This window comes from Eurosta solidaginis, chromosome 3 (genome assembly GCF_040869045.1).
Source record: "Eurosta solidaginis isolate ZX-2024a chromosome 3, ASM4086904v1, whole genome shotgun sequence".
Classification (NCBI taxonomy): Eukaryota; Metazoa; Arthropoda; class Insecta; order Diptera; family Tephritidae; genus Eurosta; species Eurosta solidaginis.
The window spans coordinates 135520560-135547462 of NC_090321.1; the positions used below are offsets into that span (position 1 = coordinate 135520560).

The 26903-nt window shown below is 39.9% G+C and overlaps 1 protein-coding gene across 23 annotated transcripts in view; it reads left to right on the forward strand.

Moving 5' to 3' along the window:
• Positions 1–26903, forward strand: part of RyR (Ryanodine receptor) — a 1962175-nt gene that overhangs the window by 139964 nt on the left and 1795308 nt on the right. For all 23 annotated transcript variants that reach the window (XM_067773071.1, XM_067773075.1, XM_067773079.1 and 20 more), the window contains exon 2: positions 12745–12881. In XM_067773071.1, coding sequence (XP_067629172.1) covers positions 12828–12881 — 54 coding nt within the window. In that variant the 5' untranslated portion in view covers positions 12745–12827. The remainder of the gene's footprint in view (positions 1–12744; positions 12882–26903) is intronic.

The following is a 26903-nucleotide window of genomic DNA, read 5'->3' on the forward strand; positions in this document are numbered from 1 at the left end:
ACGGACGAACGGACGGACGGACATGGCTCAATCAAATTTTTTTCGATACTGATGATTTTGATATATGGAAGTCTATATATATCTCGATTCCTTTATACCTGTACAACCAACCGTTATCCAATCAAAGTTAATATACTCTGTGAGCTCTGCTCAACTGAGTATAAAAATTGTATTTCAAGTACATTTGCACTTTCTTGGTTACACATCGATCACTGAATTTAAAATCACTTTCGTCCTTTAACAATTTATTTTAAAATGTCTTCTCGCACCTGACAATGTATTAAATTTATACAAGTGCGAACGCGAAAATAGCAGTATTTTCATTTATTTTAGTTAAAATTAGAAAAAAATTTAAAGAGTTACGTAGCTAAAGGTATGTAAATAAATTTTAAAATCATTTTCTAAAATTCGAGAGTTGTGCTTGAAAATTTTTGATGTGTTAAAATAAATACGAGACCTGAGAACTCAGTCGCATATAAAAAAAAGCACAAATATTCCCTCAGTGATATTCACAAAAATGCGTCGGACCTTCTTTAACCTTCATGTGCCCGGTAGTCTACATTTGTAGCAATTTGGGGGAAAAAGTCAAATAAAACAAAAAGTTCGGAAACAACAATGCTCGAGGTTTTCAGTAGCTTCCTAATTATCAATTCTGAGTCGATTAAGAGCATAATATCAATGGAACTATTATTTGCCTGACCCCCAGGCCCTATTTGAAAAAAACATCATCTTGCAGCCGGTAGTCTACATTTGTAGTCATTATATAAAATATATGCAAAATATTATATGAATCGTTCTATCCACTCAAAAGTGAGATATATATGGGAAAGAACTCAAATACTAATCGAGCAACCAACGTAGGAGAAGTTGTTGTGCAAAGGTTTGTATGCCATTGGGAGAACACAGGAAGGACTACAATTTGTGACACTTTTTTCTTATCGCTAAACTTGGGCAAGTATTCAATGTCCAAAGGTCTTGCTCTTCTTTGTACTGTTCGCCAAAATAAGACAGTTGTACCAAATGAAATGAAGGCTGACCGCAATCGAGCAGAAGAGCCTAACATTTTCGGGTTTCTCGATGGAAAGTTTTTCTTGGTATCTTACGTCCCAAAAAAAGGCAGAGCATCCATAATACTTTCCAGCACACCTTTGACAGATTCAATTGTAGTTGAAAAGAAAAACAAGGCCACAATATATCCTTGATTACAATACAAACAAAGGAGGCGTCGACGGAATGGATAAAATGCTTTCTGCATATTCATCGAAACGCGAAACTTTGCATTGCCCTTGGCCATGTTTTATAACATGCTAGATATGTATAAGTGAACTTGCACCATTCATCATTTACTCGGAAAATAATCCATATGACCGTCGTACAGACCCGCGACGAAAGTTCTTGCGGAGCTCGGCCAAGCAGCTTTTTATACCAGCAATAGAACAACTATCTAAAGTTCCGCGGGTGGTGGGACACATCCAAACACGTAAAGCTATCGAAATGGCACTAGATGGTTCCTTTGCTGCCACTTCTGAAGGTGATTTATCCATTTTATCTGATATTTCCAGCGATAAACAACCAGCATATCCCTGTTGTCAACACTGTGAAATCGTAAAAGTACACGCAAAATCTGTAGTTGGTGTAAAAAAGTAATGTGCGATGGTCATGCCGAAACATATACTTTGCGAAAATGCTGTTCAGTTCCTGAAAACTAATACATTTTTTGGCTTAAAACTATTACCTGAATTCAATATTTTTAAATAAAATCGTTGGTACATACGTACACGTCAAATAATCACCATACAAGTATTTTTATCTAAACATTATCGTGGTTTTACATGCAGTTACATACTTGCTTCAAATGTAGACTTCCGAACGTGTACGTAAGTTTTATATCCCGGGCACATGAAGGTTAAGATAAATACCCTGAACTCGCAGAAAAGGAAAGCAGTCTCCCTAGGGAGAGGCGCGTCACTCTACCTCAGCTTCGATCTGGATACTGTAACAGGTTAAACTCTTACTTATCCAGAATCAATCATAATGTATGTCTTGCTTGCAACGTGTCCCCACATGACATGAACCATCTTTTCAATTGCAATGTGGAATCAACGCATCTAGCACCCCTCTCTCTCTGATTAATTCCTGTTGAAACTAAAAGTTTCTTGGACTCACGTTAGAGGATACTGATGACAATTTGTGAGTATTTGCACCTATTGGATGGGGCGAAGCACTGCTACAACAAAAATATGGTAGCGCAAAGTACGAACGCTGTGAACAGTTTTAAATCGCCCTAAATTAATCTTTAAAACTCATATCGTGTTGGAATCAGAACTGATAAAAAATGAAAAAGAGATGCAACAATTCAAATTTTCGATATATTTTTTTATATTTCTCTATACTGCTTTTTTTTTTTTTAAGTATAGAAATGCAGAACTGGCTAAGGGGTGGCGGGGCTGAGACTGCCATTGAATTTAACAAAAAAACATTATTTTTGTATGCTAAAAATGTGTTTGAGGCACTTTGAAAAATAAATATGTTAAAATTTAATATTTGAAAAATATAAAAAGAAATAAGCCAGATTATTAGGTTGGGTCTAAAACTTTTCCAGGTTATTGTAAAATATTGTCTTTAATTAAAAAAATGTTTTTAAGGCACTTTGAAAATCAGATATGTTAAAATTTAGTATTTGAAAATTATAAAAATAAATAAATCACATTATTAGGTTGGGTTTAAAACTTTGCCAGGTCAGTGCATTTTTTTTTTTTTAATTGAAACAAGTATGGACGGGAATGTCCTCGGCTGTGCTGAAAACTTCATACCTTTCATGAATGGGGCTGAGCAATAATATTATCCCATTCGTAATATCCAAATAATCGGGTGTATGAGATAAGACATATATAGTGAACATAATATATAAATATAAAATAAAAAAATAGGTAGGTAGTTTGTGTGAGGATGCAAAGTTTCACGTTTTTTGTGGTCTGCATGTAAAAGCTATGACCACGAATCACTTTTTTCAACAATATGTGAGGTAAGCGTAAGTTTTTGATAAAATTTGATGCTTCTAGCCGCAAAAAAGGGGCAAAAATGACAGTTTTTATGGGGTATATAATATATATACTACCTATCTCTATGATTTTTCAGACAAAAATATGTGCTATATACGTAAGCATTTGGTGAAATTTGAGGTTCTAGCTGTTAAAATGGGCAGAAATTGAGAAAAGTTTCTTATCTGAACAATTTGTTGTATGAGATGTATACTATATATACCACAGATTTCTATGATTTTTTCAGACAACAATATATGCTATATACGTAAGCATATGGTGAAGTTTAAAGTTTCAATCTGATAAATTGAGGAATATATGACAAAAAACCTCTTTTTCTGAAAAATCGGTTGTATGGAGGATATATGCTATAGTGGTCCGATCCGGTCGGTTCCGACAAATGCCTAGTCGGGCACCTAAATATACCCGCTCACTAAATTTCATCAAAATATCTCAAAAATTGAGGGACTAGTTTGCATACAAACAGACAGACGGACAGACGGACATGGATAAATCAACTCAGCTCCTCATCCTGATTATTTCGGTATACTTAATGGTACTTCTATCTATTCTCCTTTAAGGACTTACCATTGTGGAATTCGTGACGAAATTAATATACCACTTCATTGTCATGAAAGGTATGAAGTTTTCGGCACAGCCCGTCCATACTTGTTTCAATTAAAAAAAATTATTTTGCACTGACCTAACAAAGTTTTAGACCCAACCTAATAATCTGGCTTATTTCTTTTTATAATCTTCAAAGTGTCTCAAAATATGTTTTCAATAAAAAAAAATATTTTCCAATGACCTGGCAAAGTTTTAGACCCAACCTAATAATCTGGCGGCCACCGTGGTGTGATGGTAGCGTGCTCCGCCTACCACACCGTATGCCCTGGGTTCGCACCCCGGGCAAAGCAACATCAAAATTTTAGAAATAAGGTTTTTAAATTAGAAGAAAATTTTTCTAAGCGGGGACGCCCCTCGGCAGTGTTTGGCAAGCGCTCCGGGTGTATTTCTGCCATGAAAAGCTCTCAGTGAAAACCCATCTGCCTTGCAGATGCCGTTCGGAGTCGGCTTAAAACATGTGGTCCCGTCCGGCCAATTTATAGGGAAAATCAAGAGGAGCACGACGCAAATTGGAAGAGAAGCTCGGCCTTAGATCTCTTCGGAGGTTATCGCGCCTTACATTTATTTTTATTTTTTATAATAATCTGGCTTATTTCTTTTTATATTTTTCAAATATTAAATTTTAAAATATTTAATTTTCAAAGTGCCTCAAAAACATTTTTAGCATACAAAAATAATTTTTTTTGTTAAATTCAAGGGCCGTCTCAGCCCCGCCCCCCTTAGCTAGTTCTGCATTTCTATACTTAGATACCATTAAAAAAGCGTTGTGCATAATTTTCATTGTGCCTCAAATACCTGCTCAAAAATGCTTACCAGCTCTCCTACTAAAATACCCTCTTTCTGCCGACATATAAGTTTTGTTCGTAGACCAAACAGAAATAAAGTTATAGATCAATGAATGAATCAACCAATGAAAGAATGATAACAGAAGCGACAAATTGTAGACACCGAACAAATTTGTTACCAAAACTTTCCGGAAAAATTGATTTCCTTTTTGTAGGTTAGGTTAGGTTAGGTTAGACTGGCCACCGGTGCGAGCACCAGTGCACTTAGGCCCAAAAGGTCCCATTGTGATACCACATGGATCTCTCCCCTACTCAAACCAACAGGTCGATTCAGCAAATGTCAGGAATTTCTTAGGTTCCAACTTAGCCAGATCAAAAAGATCGTCAAAGAAGGGAGATCCCAGAGATTCATTGCTCTTGCGCCAAAGCGCAGGACAGTCGCACAGAAAATGCTTGACTGTTTCTATCTCCTCTTCGTTTTTGCAGCTCCTGCAGTAATCATTATAAGGAGCACCCAGCCATTGTGCATCCTTCACGATTGCTACGTGGCCGGTTATAAGTCCAAACACCAGAGATATGTTCCCCTTTCTAAGAAGCAGAAGACCTCTTGTACGTCTCGCGTCCCATTCAGGCCACACGAGCTTAGTGTGGTAGCAGGATACGAGATTGCTCCATCTCACACCCGCTTCCCTAAGGAAAATTCCTTTCAAAGTGAGCTTAGAGGTAGCGAGCGGTATGCTCAATCCCATCCAGGACGACGGAAGCGAAACGGATGTGCCCCTCTTGCAAGTTCGTCAGCCATCGCATTGCCCGGTATTTCCGAGTGTTCAGGCACCCATACCAGACTGAGGGAAGTTTGCTCAGCGATCTCGTTAAGAGATCGGCACTTCTCAACTGTCCTGACTTACATTTGACCGATCCAAGCGCTTTTAGTTCAGCCTAGCCGTCAGATTAAATACAAATTTTATTATGGCCGTGTTCAGCATTTCTCAGGTGATCAACGGCCTCATTTTTAGCAGCCACCTCCGCCTGGAGAACGCTGCAATGATCGGGTAGACTAAAGGATATGTTCCACCCTAGTTGAGGTGCAAAGACCCCGCTGCCTACCTTTTTATCCAGTTTGGAGCCGTCAGTATAAATCTGTAGAATATTGCTCAGATCTGGCAGCTCCTTCGACCAATAATCCCTATCCGGGATAACATCCTCATATTTCATATCGAAAATGCAGTCCGAGCGCAATAGTCCGACGAAGGCGAATCCAAATTTTTAAGGATGGCTGCATGGCCAACCACATTATCTCTCCAGCCGGATAACTACCGCAGCCGTACTGCAGAAAAGCCGCACATTGCGTGGCCATTAGATTTATTGACAACACATTACAAAAAGTATCCAGCGGCTCCGCAGGTGTGGTGCGTAGAGCGCCCCCACGCAGAGTAGAGCACCTCCTTGTACCTTCTGGAATACTCGTAGGTTCGATTTTTTATCTAAGCTCGGCCACCAGACCAAATGGAAGGATTGGTCTAACCACAGCAGGGTAGAGCCAAAGGGTAATATTCGGCGATAGTCCCCATCTTCGTGCAACAACTCCCCTACAGCTGTACAGTGCCACCTTTGCTTTCCACACATGCTCCTGAGCGTTTTCCCTCCAGGATAGTTTCCTATCCAAAATTACTCCTAGGTATTTGGCAGAGTCCCTAAGCGTCAGGGTCGTACCCGCTAGCACCGGCAACTGCAACACAGGAATCTTATATTTCCTAGTGAACAAAACCAGTTCAGTTTTGGCTGAATTGATCTATAGACCTTTACTCCTGGTGCATAAAGTGTGGCAACCAATAGAAGTGGAGAAAATACCCCCCTGCGGGGTGCCTCTCCGTATGTGTTTGACCACCGTTGAACCAGCTAGGTCGGCATAAACCTTTCTTCGTAACAGCAACTGCTGAACAAGTTTCACTAGCTCCGAATCGACCCCCAAGCCGGTTAGTGCATCAGTTACCGCAGAGGGCGTAACGTTTCTAAAAGCTCCCTCAATGTCCAGGAAGGCTATGATTGTGAATTACTTGAACGCCAAGGATTTCTCGACCTGGGAGACAACTGCATGCAAGGCTGTCTCCGTCAATTTCCCTTTCATATACGCATGCTGGGATGTAGACAACTTTCGCTCCAAGGGCTCCCTTAATGTGGAGTCCAATAAGCTCGCGAGTGTCTTGAGCTGGAAGGATGTCAGACATATCGGTCTGAAGTCTGTAGGGGTCGCGTGACTAGCCCTTCCAGCTTTTGGTATAAAGGTGACACTTGAATCGTTCCAACCCGTGGAATATGGTTAAGAGCACAAACTCCTTTGAAGATGTTATACAACCACAAAGAGTTCAGCGCGATTGTTTGCTGGAGTTGTAGCGGGGCCAATCCATCTTCCCCTGGTGCTTTGAAAGGCTTGAACGACATTATAGCCGATTTAACTTTACCCATAGTAATGAACTTCCCCTCAAACGGTTCGCCAGTACGAGTTTCCCTCCATGTCATTTCTTCATCACTAGCACCCGGAAAGTGCGTACTCAGGAGTAGGCATAGAGTGCTCTCTGCCGAATCCGTCCATGTCCCATCAGATCATTGCAGGCATCCATGGACACTTTTTGGAGCAACAGAGAGCACCTTTCTGGGCCTGGATCTCTCAGACACCGTCTCTATTTCGCTACAAAACTTCCGACAGGAGGTCCTCTTCTACGGCCTTAGCAATTTCTTATAATACCCAAGCATAATTTTGTATGCATCCCATTTTTCAGCCACCCTGGAGGCTTTAGCAAGATTGAATGCTTTCCGACAATCCTTGCGTAGATTTTCTAGGTCCGCGATCCACCATGGTGGTTTGGTTTTACCACTAGATTTCTTCTTAGGGCAGGCCTTATTAAGAGCCTCCCCGCAAGCCTTCGTATACAAGTGAACCATATTATCCAGCTCTACAGAGTTCTGGGGAGTATGAACCCTAGATTCCAAGAGCCTCTTTTGAAGCTCCTCACTATAGATATGCCATTGGCGTATTTTAGGTTTCTGTGCCAGCCAGTTCTGAGCGCCACCCCGCCAAGGTCGAAGCGAACAAATCTATGATCCGAAAAGGAGTGGTCTTCAAGCACCGTCCAGTTTTTTATCAAGGATTCCTCGCTGCCCGAGATCAGGGTGACGTCCAGAACCTCCTGTCTGCTCCTAGTAACAAACGTGGGTACCGAACCCCTATTGCAAATCTTAAAGTTATGATAAATAACAAAATCAAAGAGCGACCCACCCCTCTCGTTCGTGTCTCCGCTGCCCCACGCTTCGTGGTGGGCATTGGCATCTCCCGCTAGTAATAGTTGGTCCTTCACCTCCCGAGCTATCCTGCAAACTAGCTCCGTCGGAGCCGACACCTCATGGGGGAAGTAGAAAGACGTCAGGGTAACATCCGTATCACCGACCGTCAACATCAGAGTTGTAGCATCCTCGTCGCTAAACTGGGGAAGAAAAAGAAAATTTATATTAGATCTTACCAAGATGCAAGCTCTCGGTTTCCCACGTGTGGCATCACTTACCAACGTCAGTCCTGACGCCTTCAGCCCCCATATCTTGTGCCCTGCTACCCAAGGCTCCTGGATAAGGGCTATGTCAGGCGACTCATTTGAAAACTGGAGCAGCAGATGCTGCTTTACAGTGGTGGAGGTTTATTTGTAGGACTCGCACTAAGCCGAGCACCGACCACCTCCACCACTGTCGAATCGCCGTCTTCATCAGACATTGGCTCCTCTCCAGTGTAAGCACTGAGTCTATCCAGCGTTTGCGAGGAGAGCGAAGACGCGTCTCCGCCCAGCGTGTCATCCGTCGGACTGATCCAGTTAGGTTTTGCGTCATCTTTCTCCTCGCTCTCCGCTTTTTCAGGCTCTTTGTCCAGCTCCAGATCATAGGCCGTCTTTAAGTCATTGGAGTACACTTTGACCTTCATCATGTCAAAACCAAATTTAATAGCGCCATCCGCGCGCTCCAACAAAGGGAGTGGCTCCTTGTTGAGTAGGAGTATCGTCTGACGCGTCGCTCTGGTGCTATGCTCCAGCTTCAAGACTCTCCAACCAGAGCAAGGTAGCTCCGGGTTGAAGGTCCTTATGACCTCAAGGACTCCCTCTGGATCATCCGGCTTCGATGGAATCCAGACCCTAGCTCTCGGTCTAGATGGGATGTCCTTAAAGTCTACAGCTCTGAGCATCGAACCAGGGTAGAACTCACCCAACCTAGCCACCGCCTTTTCATATAAGTCGGCTAACCTATGGTCATCGCAGGCCACCAACTTAACTGGCCCCTGGTACCAACCCACCTCTTTGCAAGTAGGTGGAGGTCCAGGGTTCTTCCTTACCAAGGCGACTACAAAATTGGCCATTTCGGTCCTTATCCAGTCCCATTTGTCTTTGAAGAGCTTTTCCTTCTCAGGATTTAATTCAAAGACCCCCACAAGGATGCTACTTTTAGCAACATCAGCGAATTAGGGGCCTTTGACTATAAACCTCTTGGGAGCGTTCTTAGAAATCTCCATCGAACGGTTGCGCTTACCGGAGGCCTATTCCTTCACCGGAGCAGACTTCTTAAAATCGGGCACTATAGATTCCGCCCACTCGATTTCCGCCCCTAACTCATCAACATCCCCAGGCAACGCCATAGAGAGCAGATTAGGGACGTTTGCCATCCTTTTCAGGATTCGTATAGCCACCTGTCTATGCCTACTGCGAATCTGTGAGGGAGGTGGCCTATCCTTCTTCTGGGTGTACGACGTTGGCGTAGCCGAAGGCAGACGGGCGGGCGCTCCCCCGTGCTAGCAGCTCCCCCGGTAGCAAACTGCCTACCGAGAAGGTTACTAGCAGAGGCAGCGGGTCCAGTCGCCGCCACCAAAGCACCCCTAGAGGAATTGATGGGCGATGTGAAAGATTTCGGCACCGCATGAAGTCTTTGCGCACCACCCGCAATAGCCACACCGCGGCTTGTAGAGGAGCTCTGAATCGCACGAGCTCCCAGATTGATGGGTGTTACCCCTTCCGGCTTTTTATGAGTTCCGGCCTCGATACAATTGTTTTTGTTTTTAAAATCCATAAGTGAATCCCACGATTTGCGGAGAACGGGTCGTCCACCCCAGGCAGAGATCCGCTGTACCTGGGGTAAGGCCTAAATTACAACTGAGTGTGGCCTGGTTTCCAGAGGGCTCCGTTAGGGACTGGGCTATTTGAGGGGGCCCCCAGCCAGGCTGACCATCGGCACGCAACGCATAACATCACCGGTCCGGCCCCCACCTTGAGGCCACGTTCAAGAGCCACTACCATATGCCAGAGCTATTGAGGAGCTAAAGTACTAATGGCACTGATTCCTGAGCTTAGCTAGTACTGTAGTGACTATTACCAGCCGGCACCCTCGAGGAGGGTTCAGTCCAAGGATTTTCGCCAGCCTTCATTTTTGTAAAGAAGTACACATTACTTTTTAACCGCTTTTGAAATTCAAGTTTAATTGGTGAAGAAAGGCTCACATAGCTTAAATGTGTCCATAGTTTTCAAGTCTATGTTTGCTTATTAGAACAATTTTCGACGTTTTTTGGTAGCGGACGTGGCACAAGGATATGGGTAGGATCAATTTATAAAAACTGCGTTTTCCAAAGATTTTTATACTTTTTTCTAATGATAAACAAAACTCTAGAAAAATTTAAATAAAAGCAAAAATATATAAATATGGGTTGAACATCGCAACTATATAAGGAACGATGTTTAATTTTTTTTTTTTTTTTTTTTTTTTTTTTTAATGGACGTTGTGGCAGCGCGCTGCCCTCAAGTGGCCCAATGAAACCAGGCTAATCCTGTTCACGCGATCGATTTATATATATATATAATAACTTTTTTTTTTTTTTTTTTTTTTTTTTTAATTTTGCCGAGTCTTTGATGGGCAGCGGTTTGTCAAGCGTCACGATCTGAGACTGCTCAGCTACAGAAGAAATTTCATCAGCCAAGCGTAATACTTAAAGAGAACAGAAGCAAACGTATTATACATTAATTTAGAGAGGTGAGAACAATCTTTTTTATAGAAAAAAGGGAGTCCGAGCTATCAAATGTGTTTGAGTGAGAGTTATAATCTTGGCATAAACGCCGAAAAGGTTCATTTTGTTCGAAATTCGTTCTACATTGTTTCAGCAGAAGAGGTTTGAAGTGTCTCGATGTCCGAGAGGGAACGCAAAAGTTCACTTCATTCAGAAGGAATGGGCTCGAAATTGATCCATTTAAAAGTTTTGTCATAAATATTACACCAAGCATCTCCCTTCGACTAGCAAGAGTTGGAAAATTGATAAGCTTTAATCGATTAGTATAAGGTGGAAGATTAGTTAAAGAGTCCCATTGGAAATTTCTTAAGGCAAATAGTAAAAATTGTTTTTGTATTGATTCGAGACTGTCTGCATGGACTTGATAACGCGGATTCCAAATTATCGAGCCGTATTCTAATATTGGCCTAACTAATGTTGTAAAAAGTGCTTTAGTTATGTAAGGGTCGTTAAATTCTTTTGACCACCGTTTAACAAATGCAAAAACACCTTTGCCTTTATTCACCGTAGCATTAATATGAAGATTGAAACTAAGTTTGGAATCCATCATGACTCCCAAGTCAATAAAATTATTTACAGTTTCTAGACTATAGTTGTTAATTGTATATGAAGCTGGTGGCGAAACTCTCCGAGAAAAACACATGACTTTACATTTTTTGAGATTGAGCGGCATATAATTTACATTGCACCAGGTAACCAAGTGATTTAAATCCATTTGAAGCAAGGAATGTTCCTCAACCGAGGCACATGATTTGAAAAGTTTTACATCGTCTGCGTACATCAAGATTTTTGAGTATTTAATTGTACCAGATATATCGTTTATGAACAACAAGAACAGAATTGGACCAAGATGGCTGCCCTGTTAGTAAAACAGCCAAATTCGCAAAAACGATAAAGCTCATCATATGTATTATTTCTAATTGCTGTTTTTATGTGCGGCTCCCTTTTTCGCTCCTATTTGGAATCCAAATCTATAAATAAAGTTTTGGTTGTAAAGATGGAGATTCGGGCTATTAGCGAGCTTTGGGCAATTTTGGTCGTAGTGCTTTTGTTTAGCTATATTTTATTAAAATAATTAGTTAAAAATAAACGATTGTGATCACACAAAAAAATCTATTTGTACTATTGCACTATTGTGTATATTTGCACTGTATTACGCTAGATGACAGCGTAAGCTGTATGAACGCTAGATGTCAGCTCACTGCATTATACGCTAGATGGCAGTGCAAGCTGTAAGTTTTAATTGATTGACAGGTGATTTCTGTTGATATTTGACAAGAGACTTTTATATACATACATACATACATGGTTAAAAAGCTAGAAAATGCAAAATCTTTGGATAAACGTTTTTTTATAATTGGAATAAATGTCTGGTCGGGCCGCCCCGCAAATTTGTATTTTTTTTTAATAGAGCGTGGCTTACTTTAGATTGACCTTATTTTTGTTGATTTGAGTGTTGAAAAGAAACATTCAGAATCAAGAATTTTGCGAGGTTGATTCAACAGTTGTGTATTTGCGAAATATCGGTTGAAATGACCCGAACAAAAATAACGGTTGAATTGACACGTAAAATTTTGTTGGCAAATTTTCGCTATATACACATTTACATATATTTAATTTTTTTCTCAAACAAAAACAAATTTAAATATTTTACTTTCTCTATTTTTTTATTTCCCTTTGTTTGGAGATTGATTTCTAAATAATAAATTGCTTAAAAGCTTAAAGAATAGGCCGACCGGAGGAGAAAACGGTTATAATTTGTAAGTTCTTTTATCATGGGTTATGCCTTTTAAATGCTCTATCATGGATAAAATTAATGAGTGATGAAATTCGAACAAGCGAATAAACTAAAAGCTCTTTCAATATTACCTTTAGTTTTGAGAAAACTTTCCATAGTGCGTCGGGTCGAAGTGGTTTTAGAAAGCTGCGGCGGTGTGGTGATCCGACTCGATGTAGCGACCTCGATTCATGCTAACATCTAAGAAGATGGTTGTGTGTTTCTCAATCGGACGATTAGCTTTATCGATTTCTTTAAGTTTAGTCCTGGAGCTGGGTGTGAATATATTTCAGGAATCAGCGGAGTAGCCTAAGTAAATTAATAATTGTCTGAAGTTACTGTATTTTTTTTTTTTTTTGATAAAATTTTTTCTTTACCCACATTCTGTACGAAACTCAATAACAACCAGTCATTTTTTCTTTTCAGTTTTATAACAATTACTGTCAAATTGTGCCCAATCTACGCAAGCACAATAAATCACATGCTGGAAAGTAGTTTAAACTATTAATATGGCCGAAGCAGAGGGTGGCTCTGAGCAGGATGATGTTTCATTTCTGCGAACGGTAAGTCGATAAGTTAAGGTATACTCGTATTTATTAAGGATATTTCGCCGAAAAAGTGATCACAAATTTGACAATATTTTCTGTCAAACAGCGTACGTGATGTCCCAAAAATTTTTAAATTATTATAAATTCAGAAAGCAAATTGATATTAAATAAAGAGAGATGTAGCTATTCATGCTGGAGAAATGCTTCAAAACTCTTATAAAATTTACTGCTGGATTTTTTACGAACACAAGTTATGAACTGGAGGAGAATTCCTCTCCCAAATACTTTTTTTCCAAAACAATAAAATTTTTCTATAAACAAAACAAAACCTATCTTGTATGCATTGAAATTTTGTTCATTGTGATAAAACTTCATATAATAATTTGAGGAAAAAATTTCTTTGCCTATTGCAAAAAAATCCTGCGAAGTTTATCTTCCGAGTAACTTTTTTTTTTCAGTGTTTATTTCAAACTTAGCACATTGGTAGCCACGACATCTAGTGCTTAAACGTATTTTGCTTAAGTGTGGCAAATAAAAATCTGGATTAGAAGTATAATGACACAATTTATAGTACCAGCATTTCATGGAATTCCTCTCCTTATTAATAATTAATAATTTAAATATATCACATCTCAACATACAAAGGGGGAAGAATTTAAAGTGGGTATCAGCTTGAGAAAAAGAGCTAAAAAGAAGTATAAAAAAGACATATTGAAAAATCAAATAAATCTCAAAAATTCCTTAGCTACCGTTTTTTATTCCAGCATGTCGCAGATCAGACGTGCGATATTGACTAGCTGAAAAAATGCAAAACGTTCATTTATGAAAATAGACTAACCCTGTACCTGGAATATGTATGTCAACATTAGTAAACTGGAGTAAATTTCGATAACCACTACATCAATCTTTATATATAAAATTTAAGGCGCGATATATCAATGAAGAGAATTTAGGCCGAGCTTTCTCCTACAATTTACGTCGTGCTACTTTTAATTGTTCCTAAAAATTTGAGGAACTGTTCCTACATGTTTAACGATGACTCCGAACGACATTTGCAAGGCGGATGAATTTTCACTGAGAAACTGGACATGGCAGAAATACACTTGAAATCATTGAATAATTTTCTAATAGAGAAAACTTGACTCTAGTTTTTGATGTTGCTTTGCCCGGGACTTGAACCTGATGTGGTACGCGGACACGCTACGCTATATAGTATAAGGGCAAATCGAAATTTGAAAACTGGATTTCACACGTATCCCGTAAAAAAGGGTTATTAAAAAAAATTTTTTTTCTAATAAATGTATTTAAATTTTTTTTGTTATTTTAACAAACCTTGTCACAATTCTACCAAATGAATTTGTTCTTTTTTTAATATTATTAATAGTTTCGCTAAAGTTTCACCTGACTGGCTGGTCTCCTGTACAAAAAATGTGTACGATTGTACCGTACCAACCGTAGCATATAAAAAAAAATTGGTAGGAGCACTGATCAAGTCGATAGCGGCTTTGGAAGAAATCGGACTTTTTCTTCGTGAAATGGTGAAAACGGCCTTTAGAGTATCAAAACTAGAGTAAAGACCACGGTTTCCATTCATGTTTCACAAATGGCTTTTTTGGTGTTTGATACACTTCTTTTCTCGTACTTCCACCGGTTGGAGAGGCCTTGTCTCCAATCCGTGTATAAACCCTGATTACATGTGAGACGTTTACACTCAAACTCGTTGTTTCTACATTTGGAGAGGCCTTGTCTCCAATCCGTAGGTTTGTCGTTGCGTGTATGTTGACTGCTTTTGGTCGCACGGTTGAAGAGGCCGTGTCTCCAATCCGTGCTTTATTCCTTCACTTGGGGCAGTATTCGAACGTTTGAAGAGGCCTTGTCTCCAATCCGTCGCCTGGTTTACTATTACATTACCTACATATATTACGGTCTTTTCTTATTTTATCATTCTCACGCCGCTAATTGTACGGAGGCCTTGCATCCAATATGTGCTCAGCTCGACCCCCTCCACCTTTGCAGTTTATTATCCACCCACACAACTCGACTGTTCAATGTTCGCTGCTGCGCCGTGGCCTTTCAAGACTTCGTAGACACTTCATTATTTCCGCTATTACATCGCATGCCGCGGACCATTTTACCTTGCATTGTAGCATGCATCCAACAATTGTTTCGGGAGTGTAATCCTCTCCAAATATTCTGCACAGTTCGCATCTCGAGCTATAGAACCTAGGACACTCGAAAAATACATGGTAAACATCTTCTACTGTATCGCCGCCGCAGTGATCGCATATGTTGTTAGGCTCGTGATTGAATCGGTGCAAATATTCCTTAAAGCATCCGTGACCACTCAGAAACTGTGTGAGGTAGAAATCTACCTCGCCGTGCTTTCTAGATATCCATATATTAATATCTGGGATACATCGGTGTGTCCAGCGACCATTTGTTGAGGCATTCCACCTGAGCTGCCAGTTCTGCACGCTTCGCTCTCGTGCTCCATTACGTGAGCTTTGGTCCCGATAAATCGTCGCTGCTTCTTTTGCTAATATGTCTATAGGACACATTCCTGCGATGATTAGTGCTGCGTCATCAGAGACAGTTTTAAAATCGCTACATACGCGTAGTGCACACAGGCAGTAAGTCGACTTTACCCCGCGGAAGTATGATTTATACTCCGTGGCCTGATGCCAAACAGGAGCCCCGTAGAGTATTTGGCTTTTTACAACGCCAGCCAGAAGTTGACGCCGACGTTGCTTTGGTCCTCTTGCATTTATCATTATCCTAGATAATGCTGCAACGGTTTTTGCTACCTTTCCATTGGCTACCTCTAAGTGGGATTTGAATGACACCCTCCTGTCTATCACAACCCCCAAGTATTTTATTGCAGGCAGCGTGTCGATGTCATGGCGGCCGATCCTTATAGTGACCTGCTCCACCCTTTTCCTACTTGATATGAGTACAGCCTCTGTGTTTTGTTCCGCCAGCTGCAGTCAATTTTTCGTAAGCCACGATTGAACCATCGCTATGCTTGTATTAGATTTGGCGCATATTTCGCCTAGGTGCTTGGCGGTGATTACCAATGCGATATCGTCCGCGAAGCCGATAATTTTCACCCCTTTGGGTACCTTGAGTCGAAATACTCCGTCGTACATAATATTCCAAAGCAGTGGAACGAGCACGGAGCCTTAAGGAACACCGCCTGTGACGTGAAGCTTTTCTACTCCAGCAGCCGTTTCATATTCCAGCACTCTACCTTCAAAGTAGCTGCGTATGATCCTACGCTGGTAAAGGGATATGCCTATCTGGTCCAGCGCGTCTAGAATTTTTGCCCAATTGGCAGTGTTGAAGGCATTTTTCAGATCTAAAGTAACGATAAGGCAATATTCCTTAGAGCCTTCCAGCCATCGAGTGCCACTTATGGCTTCTTGGGCCACTTCCTTCGCCATGTTCGCAGCTTGAATGGTAGATCTTCCTTTCCTAAACCCAAACTGGTTATCGAAAATACCACCCATATCTTCAATTTATTTTTCGAGTCGATTATGCATTAAATAATTTCGCAAATGTTGGCGTATTATAAGTGAGAGCTAGTTTGAGTGCTCTGTTTGGTATCCCGTCCGGGCCAGGAGACTTGCGGTCTTGCAGTATATTCACCGCTTGAAGGACCTCGATGACGGTCAAATGAGTATAGTGCGGCGCCTGATGTGGGAGAAACTAGCTCCCTTTGCGTGGGAAATAAAGTATCTACCACGTTTCTGAGAAAAGAGTGGCATGTTGGCATCGCCTCTCCTTTGTGTTTCAATTTGTTAAAAACCAATTTATAAGCTGTGCCCCAAGGGTCATTCTCGACGTCATCGCAAAGCTTAAGAAAGCATGCGCGCTGACTATCCTTTATTGCTCTCTTAAGTGCGAGTCGCGCTCTTTTGTAGGTAGCTCTGCACTCTAGAAATTTCGGTCTCTCTCTGGCTCGTTGATAGCGCCTCCTAGCCTGAATACACTCTCTCCTTAGGGAATGTATGCGCTCGTTCCACCAAAATCTGGAACAATGTTGTTTGCGCTTGAGCTTTCTAGTCATTTACGCATCGCATGCTGCTCTAATATCCGCCATTAATTTATTCGCCATGTCGTTAGCACTTCTTCTATGTTCGACTGTTGTCAACATTAGCTTGAATATGTCGGGGTCAAAAGTATTGATATTCCAACCTCTGTTTTTTAAGGGTGGCTGTATAGTGGGCCGCCCTCCCCCCTCGAGGTTGATGTCACCACAATCGCTGAGTGATCGCTTTGGGTATAGCAATCACTGATTTTCCACTCAGCCAACCTGTAGAGATTGACGCTGACGAACGTTGTGTCGATTGCGGAGCCGAATCCGTTTCTTAAGAAGGTGTTTTGCCCACCCACGTTAAGGAGCGCTACATCAAGGCATGCAAATGCTTCGAGCAGAGCCCTCCCTTTGGGATATGTTCTCTGTGAGCCCACTCTTTAGCTCCCGCGATGACAAAACGCTCCCGCAACGTCGCATCCATGGCTATTTTCCCGACGATTTCTTCGAACGCTTCCAGCGGCGTACTAGGTGGTATATAGCAACTGTAACCGTAAATGCCATCCATCTTACCGCATACGAATTCTCGTTCCTTAAGTATTAATTCCGCGTATAAGGGATTATGTCTGCACCCCAAATAGCAGGCTTGCCGAATTCGTCTTGTATCCAATTCGCAGTCTTCGCTCTGTAGGGCTCACTAAGAAGTGCTAAGTCAATCTTCAACTCCAAAACTGTTTGTGCCAGAAGGTCCTGGGTTGCTTCACAATGGTTAAGATTAAGTTGCAATAATCTCATAAAGGTCTTTGTTTCTGGACCGCTTCTTTATATACTGGGCACTTATAGCCACCAGTGTGATGGTCTGTGCCGCTGAGCCCTCTTATAGCGCACAATAAGCACTTAAGCTCGTTAGTGCATGATTTCGCCGCGTGCCCTTGGCCCCCGCACTTAAAGCAAACGCCTTTGAGATTGGATTCGATGCCGTAGTTTATTGCTATGTGTCCGAACTCGAGACAGTTAAAGCATCGTTTCGGCTGAACTTTTGCTCGGACTCGGCATATAACCCATCCGATTCGGACTTTACCACTTCTCGTAAGTTCCCGAACTAACTCAGTGGGTAAAGAAATAGTCGCAGTCTGCGTACCGCCATATGTTTTGCGCAACAATCGCACACTAGACGGCATAGCATTGAAGCCTGCAAGCTGTGTGTTCCGCGCCTGGCAACCTCTTCAACCGTCGTTACTTCGTCTGTATCGCGTATTTCGCACAGAGACTCCTCCTTGAGGGACTTGACATCGGCTTTCCCTGAGAGAGCTTTTCCTACAGCTGCTTCAAGTTTTGCAGTATCACTGTCCGACTGCCTACTGAGTTGGAAGGGGAGTTCTCCCTTAGCAGTCTTGCGAATCTTACGAACCATTGTGTTCATTTCTTTCAATGAATCTTCATTTTTAACAGCTTTAAGGATATCCGCGTATGAGCAATCGCCTGAGCTTTAGATCAGGATTGCGTCGGGCGGGCTGGTCTCTGCTTCGGGCGCTTTTGCTTATTAACCGTCGCCCAAGCTCCTCCTTTTTCTGGTTATTTTGCTACTTCTGCTACTTCCTTCGTTGGTACGTTCACGACTCCTGAGGTCTTTTTCGCGTTCTTCTTCTTCTTTGGCCGCACCTGCGGCGATGGCGTACCCCCGGATGCGCACTCACGGCCACGTTTTGTACATTTATGTTGCACGCTTTGTGTCAGAGATAGGTGTAATGAAGCAGTCGCATCATGCCTCCGTTGGCTCCCTTATAGTGCACCAATGTTTGTCATCCAAGCCACAAACTTCTTCACTTAGACAATTGTCTAGCTTACTTGGCACTGAATTAAGGAACATCAGGTCTGCTATGCAATAGCTCTCCGAGTGGGTATAGGGTTTAAGGAGCGGGTAATCTGTTTGCTACAGCCGGCTAGTCTACGGCGTATATGGGGGGGATCTTGCTCCTACACTGACTTTTACCTCGGGTTCTCATAAAAAAAAATCAAACAGAGATTTACTAAAAAAAGTTACATTTTGAGGCCGTCGAAGGGTCAGGCTCATCCAAATAAAACAATACCCAAAAGAACGTATCAAATTTACTACGGAAATGAATAAGTAAAGCGTTAACTAATACACACAACTACCTGCCACGCGTTGTATCGTTTGGGGTTCTTCCGGAAGAGGTGGAAGGCTAAGCTGTCGTTGCCCTCGTGTCTTCACCCACCCAACCTGCTAAAAGAATGGTAAAAGTTGTTATTTTAGCCCACAAATACTCACCATTGCCCCTACCACAAATATCCAATAAAAGTTAAACCTTCATTTTTCTCCTTTTACAAATCCTTAAATTTTAATCAAAGTTTCTTCAATCATACATTTCGTTGTTTCTATATCTACTACTACAATAGACTTGTATTTTTATTTTCGCATTTATTACTTTGTGCTATATGTATTTATGTACATATATGTTAACCTACCTAAACTGTTCCTTACATCATTTATGTTAGCTTACATTTCAACAGGTTGATCGAAATCGAATTCTCAATGCTGCATTCGAAGTCTCTCAATCCAAAAAAAATAAGTCCACAAATTTACAAAATCATATATATAAATTAATTCTCTTGAGCAGAAGAAAACATTTCTCTGGTTTCTATGATTTCTTTACATTATCCAAAATTATTCTCATCTCTTATCCCTAGTCAAACGTGTTAATTTGAGATTTCCTCACTACATACAATTTAAACAAAAGTCGCTCAGTATATAAATTCTCTTATTACTTTACTACTAAATCAAAAAAAAAACAAAGTTATTTCTCAATACTATCTCTCTCACATTCAACATAATTCGTATAACCTGAGATCTCTGTACTCACATATGTAACATAGTTTCAAACATATTTATGCATCGCTCACAGTTCGCACTTAATACGCAGTATGTTAACTCTTGATGTTGCGCTCTCATATGCTCACAACACTTAGAATTAATTGAGTTGGTACATGGAGAACCAACAACGAAAGAAAATTGAAATTAATGAGCAGCTGAGTATGGGAAGTTAGAAAACATATTTATGCAAATGAAATTCTCTTTCAATTAAGAGAAGGAAAGCAAACAAACAATATTTAGCAGAAAATCGAAATTATGTGAACGCTGTAACATAGCCTTCTTGCAGCATAATCTGATTAAACAATGTTACATGGCCCAATTAACAGAGCAGCACAAAAGAAATAAACAAAAGAAATTCAAAACCTACTGCAAAATTTGTTAAAGTTCCAGAAATGAAGTCTTGTTATTAATACATTTTTTCCTTTGTACTATTTTTATCGTCAAATTTCTTGTGGAATTTTGTGACGATGTTAACCCCTCCAGTGGTGCAAATAAAACATGAATTGGTTGAATGAATATAGATATACAGACCGGTTAATTTTTACGAAGATAACTTATTTTTTTTCCTTTCATTAAGGTGATCATTTTAATGAAAAGAAAACTATGAGTCCAACATTCATCGCACACAACAGAAAAATTTAAAAAATAAATAATTTTATTACGATTTAACAAAGAAACCAGCTAATTGGATTAGCTAATTTCATCGCTCTTTTTCAATTAATGAATGATCCAATTCAAACAAAGGAATTAATAATAACTTTTTTTTTTTTGGTTAATCAATAATTAACAGGTCTGTTATATGTACATGTGTCAAAAGATGAGGCACTTACCGATTCATCCTCCTTCCGCTGGCCAGTTGATGGAGTGTTGACGTTTGTGGCTATAAAAGTTTTGGGAAGAAAACAAATCACTTTTTTTATTTAGCACCTTTTTCTTACATACCCATTTGTGGTATGTTTTCTTGGGCTTTTGGAGTCGCTCGCTCGCCCACATTCAATTTTTACAATAAAATATTTTTTTTGTGTATGTTAGAGAGCCTAAGAACCTACATAAATTTTAATTTTTCTTTTACTTTTGTTGTTGTTTTTTTGTTGTTTAGTAAATCCTACAAAAACTGAACCTGGAAACTCCTGCCGACGTTAGGGACTTCGACGTGTAATTCTGCCTCATTTCCTTGAAAAAAATTCCTTCCTCTTGATCTGATTATTTTTATAGTAAGTACGCGAATTATTTCTAGATAGGTAAATTGTTTCTTGCGCTACTCAAAACTTCGGTAAGTTTCTAGTTTACTAAAAATTTTTGTTCAATTATGTTCCGTGTTATTTTTTTCTTCGATTTTTCAAAGTTCAAAAATATTTGTTTTTTTTCCATCTTATAAAGTTTTACTTTTTTCTTTCAATTTAAAGTTTTTTTTTTCTTTTTAATTCTTTTTTTTTGTTTTTGCTTTTTCCGTTCAAAAAAAAAAAAAATTCCCTTTTTTCGATTTTTCAATATTTTTCGTCCTTATTTTCTTCTGTGTCCGAACTTCAAATCTGCCGTTTTATAACTTTTCAATTCTTTGTTTCCGTGTGGACGTTTTCCGAAATTTAAGATATTTTATTTCTTCTTGACTTTGACTTTTTTGTACACAGTCAAACTTCCACATAACAAAATTTCCTTTTTCAATTTTATCAAATTTTTTTTTGTTTTTGATAACTTTTCGCTTCACTTTAGTTGTTCTTTTCTCAAATATTTTTTTTTTTTTTGTATAACTTCTCGGTTCACTTTTATCCATAAACCTTCCCCTTTTTTTTTGTTAAATTTTATACAAAAATATCGTTTTCGTCAGTTTTCAAAGTTTCACTTTTACTTTAAAAATAAAATTTTTCTTAGTTTGACGCGGTGCACGGCCGGGATAAACTTTTGTTTGATTGGTAAAAATAATTTTATATTTTTTTTTCCAAAAAGATTTTTTTTTTTGTTTTCTCTCTTTTATACAGTTGTTCACGAATTCAAAAAATTTTAGTTTCTTTCTTTACTTTTGATAAATTTTTACATAAATCAATTTTTTTTTTCAAAGTTCACTGTCAAATATTAATTTTTATTAACTTTAAAAATTTGTTTTATTAGTTTTGCACAGAAGGGATTACAACGTATCCCTTGATTTTATTATATTTCATTTTTTTCCCGGACAACCGAACGTCTTTAAACTCCATCAGTAACTGACTTGTCCAACTTTTTGCTATCCGTTTCCAAGCTCGGTAACTGCCGCAATTAAGCCACTTGCTCTCCAAAAAAAATTGTTTGCCAACTATTTTCTATTAAAAAAATGTTTACGAGCTATTTTTCCCCGTTAATCGGCTGTTTTCGAACTATTTTCCTTTGTGTAGTTTTTGTATTTTCAGTCTCTTCAAACCTATAGAATTTATATTTTTCTCCCATACTTCCCGCGGTTATTTTTTTTTCTTTTTTAATAAGCAATCTTTCACACAATTTCTGCAACATTTTTCTACAATATTCCCACAGTGTAAGCCCTGCTGTTATGATACCTGTTACCATCTGTTCTCTCTTCTGTTATTAGAACTTATGTTTGAACTAATTAATGTAACATTAACTTGAGCTTCGAAACTGCTCATATGCTGTTAAACCATCTATTTGGGCTTGCCCTGTTAATATCATACAGGTTTGCTATACCTCTTACTAATATACGAGAAGCATTTCCTATGGCTACCGGAAATAGAATGTTTATGTCTGGCGGATATCCGTCGAACCTCACAACACAGATCGTTTGCTACTGCTGATATGGATCAAGAGAGAGGAAACGGTCTGAAGGCACAAAAATAATAATCTTTGAGTATAAAATTACCATACCAGGGAGAGTAAAAAAATGATATCATAACTGTGACTAATTTACCACAAATCTTTTGCATGATATGTTCCTACGACTTTGCCATCTAGGTATTCCAAAAAGTAATAGCAATTTCCCTTCACGGCTTTGACCCTCGCTTTTACTACAGTAGGTGCTAGCTTAGCGTTAAAGTTTTTGATTAGATTGCTCTGTGCAAAGTTTCGACGCGTTACTATTTGACCCACTTTAAAACTCTTAACCCGACTGCGTAGATTATACGAGTTGGCGTTTCGGAGATGAGCTTTCTCCAGAATTTTCTTTATTCCTTCCCGTATTAACTGAAAATTGTCGCTACGCTCCAGTTTTACCGCATTGTCACTAAGTAGATTCAGATTCCGCAGAAGCTTATAATCAGCGGCGTGTGTAATCATGTGCTGTCCAAACACTGCGAAATAGGGCGTATAACCTAAAGATTGGTGCAAGCTGTTTCGGAGCGCACAATTAATGCTGCTGGTAACTGCATCCCAATCTCGATGATCTTTTCGTATGTAGCTTCTTAGGGCTTCGTTGGTGGATCTGTTAACTCGCTCAGAGGCATTAGACTGAGGGGAATAAACAGCTGTTGTGATGTGGGAGACACCATATTTTTGCAAAAAATGCTCAAACTCTTTGCTTTTAAACTGGCTACCATTGTCGGTTACGACATTTTCGGGAATACCAAAGCAATCAAAAATATTCTCTTTCAAATATTCTATTATTAAATTCGATGTAAATTTCTTTACTGGCTTCAAAAATATGAACTTTGTGAGATGATCCAGTACAATTAACAAGCCAATGTTACCCTTTTTGGAACGCGGAAATGGTCCTATCAAGTCCATATATAAAATTTGAAAAGGCCTATCTGAAACGATTTGCTGTCCCATTGGTGGTCTCAATGGATTTGATGGTGTTTTCGACGTTTGACAGCTCTCGCAGTTCAGTACATATTCGCGTATCTGTATGACCATGCCGGGCCAATAGAACCGACGTCTAATACGTTCTACCGTCTTTGCTATCCCGCCATGCGCTGCTGATGGTTGCTCGTGGGCAGCAGAAATCAAATTGTGACGTAATTCTGTAGGCACATATAATTTCCACGCATTGTCATCAGTATCGCTGTTCCCAGTTGCGAATTTGGTACGATGATAAATGTACCCGTCAATGACTTGGAAGTCCGGCAAATTTGAGGACTGAAACCGACGTTTTAATTCGTCATATTCAGGCGAGTTAAAGGCATCGGAGCCTAAATCAATTTCCGGTAGGACTGGAAGTTCTATACCATTAATTTCGGATTCTGGCACGTCCTCATACATTCGAGACAAGGCATCCGTGATTACGTTCTCACTACCTTTTTTGTGCTCAGTTGAAAAGTTGAGGCCTTGCAGTTTTATGGCCCACCTCGCTAGTCTCCCGCTCAGATCCTTTTGTTGCATGAGCCAACGCAAACTAGCATGATCGGTCACAACCTTGAACTCCATCCCTTCAACATACATCCTAAACTTTTTTATTGCAAGAACAACGGCTAGACACTCAAGCTCTGTCACTGAATAGTTCCGCTGCGCTTTGTTCAGCTTCTGTGTGTTCTTGACCGTTATCATCTTCCTGCATCAAACATGCTCCAACTCCTACTTGACTAGCATCACATTGTAAAATAAAAGGTTTGTTATAGTTTGGGGTGTATTAATATGGGTGCTGAAGTCGTCAATTTTTCATTGAAGTCCTCGACAGCTTGCTGGGCCTCTGAATTCCACACAAACTGTTTTTTCTTGGAGAGTAACTCGGTTAAATGAAAAGTCGTCGAAGCATAATCATCAATAAATCTTCTATACCATCCGCTCATGCCAAGGAATCTCCGAAGTTGACGTACAGTCTTCGGAATAGGGTAATTCTGGATTGCAGAGATATTTTCTTTGTCTACCTGGAGAGATCCGTTCCCCACTACAAAACCTAAATAGTTGACTTGGCTTAGACAAAATTTACTCTTTCGAATATTAATAGTCAAGCCAGCCTTTCGCAATAATGCGGAGACTTCGGACAAGTGAACCAAATGTTCATTAAATGAAGACGACACTACTAATAAATCATCCAAATACACGAAAACGTGATTTTTAAAGTTATATGGTATCACTTTATCCATAAGTCTACACATAGTTTGTGGCGCGTTGCACAATCCAAAAGGCATCCTTTTGAATTGGTATAGTGGCCTGTTAGGAACGGTAAAGGCAGTCCTTTCCCGTGATCGCTTTTCAAGACCAATTTGCCAGAAAGCATCTTTCAAGTCGATCTTGGAAATATAATGCACGGGAGGAAGCCTACATAGCAATCCCTCAATAATGGGAATGGGATATGCATCCTTTAACGTTACCTCGTTTAATTTGCGCGAATCTAAGCAGAACCGAACCTTTCCAGGTTTGACAATTAACACTCCTGGTGAAGACCACGCCGAACTTGGAGCTTCTTCTATCACTCCTAGTTCCAACATTCTATCTATTTCCTGGCATAGCATTTCTTCTACGCCTGGAGATATCGGATAAAATCTCTGCTTTATGGGTTTTGCATCTCCTGTATCTATGACATGCTCCACTAACTTGGTTAATCCCAGTTCCTCTCTCTCGAAGTTAGGAAATGATTCTATTATAATATCTAGTTGCCTTTGTTGCTGGGTATTCAGAGACGCCACTCCCTCGGAATTAGTTTCTAATGTATTTATGTGACCGCCTTGGGTCTCAATCTTTACTTTTATATCGAACTCATTCCAAAAATCCATACCGCAAATGGCTGATTCAGTTATTGATGGGACTATCAAAAATTCTCTGTGCTTAATTTTACCATTATAGTTAACGGCTACAGTTATTATATCATTTATTTGTTGTCGCTGGCCATCAGCTGTTTTCACATAGCCACTAAAGGCTGGGGAAGTAGAATTCTGCTCTAAAATGGTTTTGGCCAACTGACCACCAATCACGCTTTTATTCGCACCGCTTTCTAATAATGCTAACACATTTTCACCTTTAATGTTAATTATTGTTTTTGTTTTTATCGGCCTATTGATAAATCATTCAAGGTTCGAATCGAGCTCAAGGCCAGAACAATAATTTTTTTCTAATGATAATTATTGTTATTTTTTAATTTTAATTATTCTAAATTTGAAAAATTGTATTTTGTTTTTGGAATAGTAAGTAGAAAATTTTTCAGACAACCTGCCATAGCTGCGCAGATGGATCCATTTCGAAGGGTGCTAAGCCTTCATCATCAGTACGCTTTAGGCATGTTGCGCTAACCATTTAGCTATGCAGCGGTAGTTTGTTTGACTGGCAAATTTGCTACCTCTATTCCTTTTTACCAACTATATTTATTCAGTGTTGCGCCATCTGGTGCAAATCACTGATAATGCTGGATTTTTGTTTATTGTCAATTACTTTGTTTGACATTCCCAAGTGCTCATGGTTTATTAACAATTGTTTTTGTTTTTATCGGCCTATTGATAAATCATTCAAGGTTCGAGCTCGATTCGAACCTTGAATGGTTTAATGTTAATTCGTATATAAGGCCTAATTCCGAGATTTTGTTAACAATGGCTGAGATGGTAAATTTTCGTATACGCTTCTTTTTAGCCCAGAAATTCTTCATTCGTTGTGCCGAACGAGAGACAATTTTTGGTGGCGCTGAGAAAATTTCAGCGCGACGCTGGTTGTACTCGGCTAACCGGACATGAAAAGGTCTTATAGGGGTTAATTTTGGCTGGCAAGATGGCTTGGGAATCATGTCGTTGGAGTTGAAAAGGCTTTTGTTGTTATTTACATCCGAGGCTGGTGGTTCGGATATCCCCTTCTGCGGACATCCTGAATGGCGTTTTCCGCACCCCGATTACATTTTGGGCATGTAGGTTTGTACGTGTCTGGTTTCCCACATCCATAACAAAATATTCTTCGCACTGGGTTGGTGCAATCTTGATACCAATGGCCTAACACTTCGCAATTCCAACACTTCAAATTTTCCACTGATATTTCGGCAACCTCCGATGAGTTGGTTGTATGCGGATCAACGCGCTCCTGAATTTCCTCAACAATTTCAGATATGTTTCTTCTAGCGGGGAAGCTTCGGATCGGGGCACTATTACTGAAATTAGCCATGAAGTGCTCATGCCTGTGACATTCTCTTCGAAGCATCGATAAGTCGGTTATGTCCAAATGTAAAAGCTCGTATCTAAGGTCGGGTTTTAAATTCCTAATCATTGTTTCTATA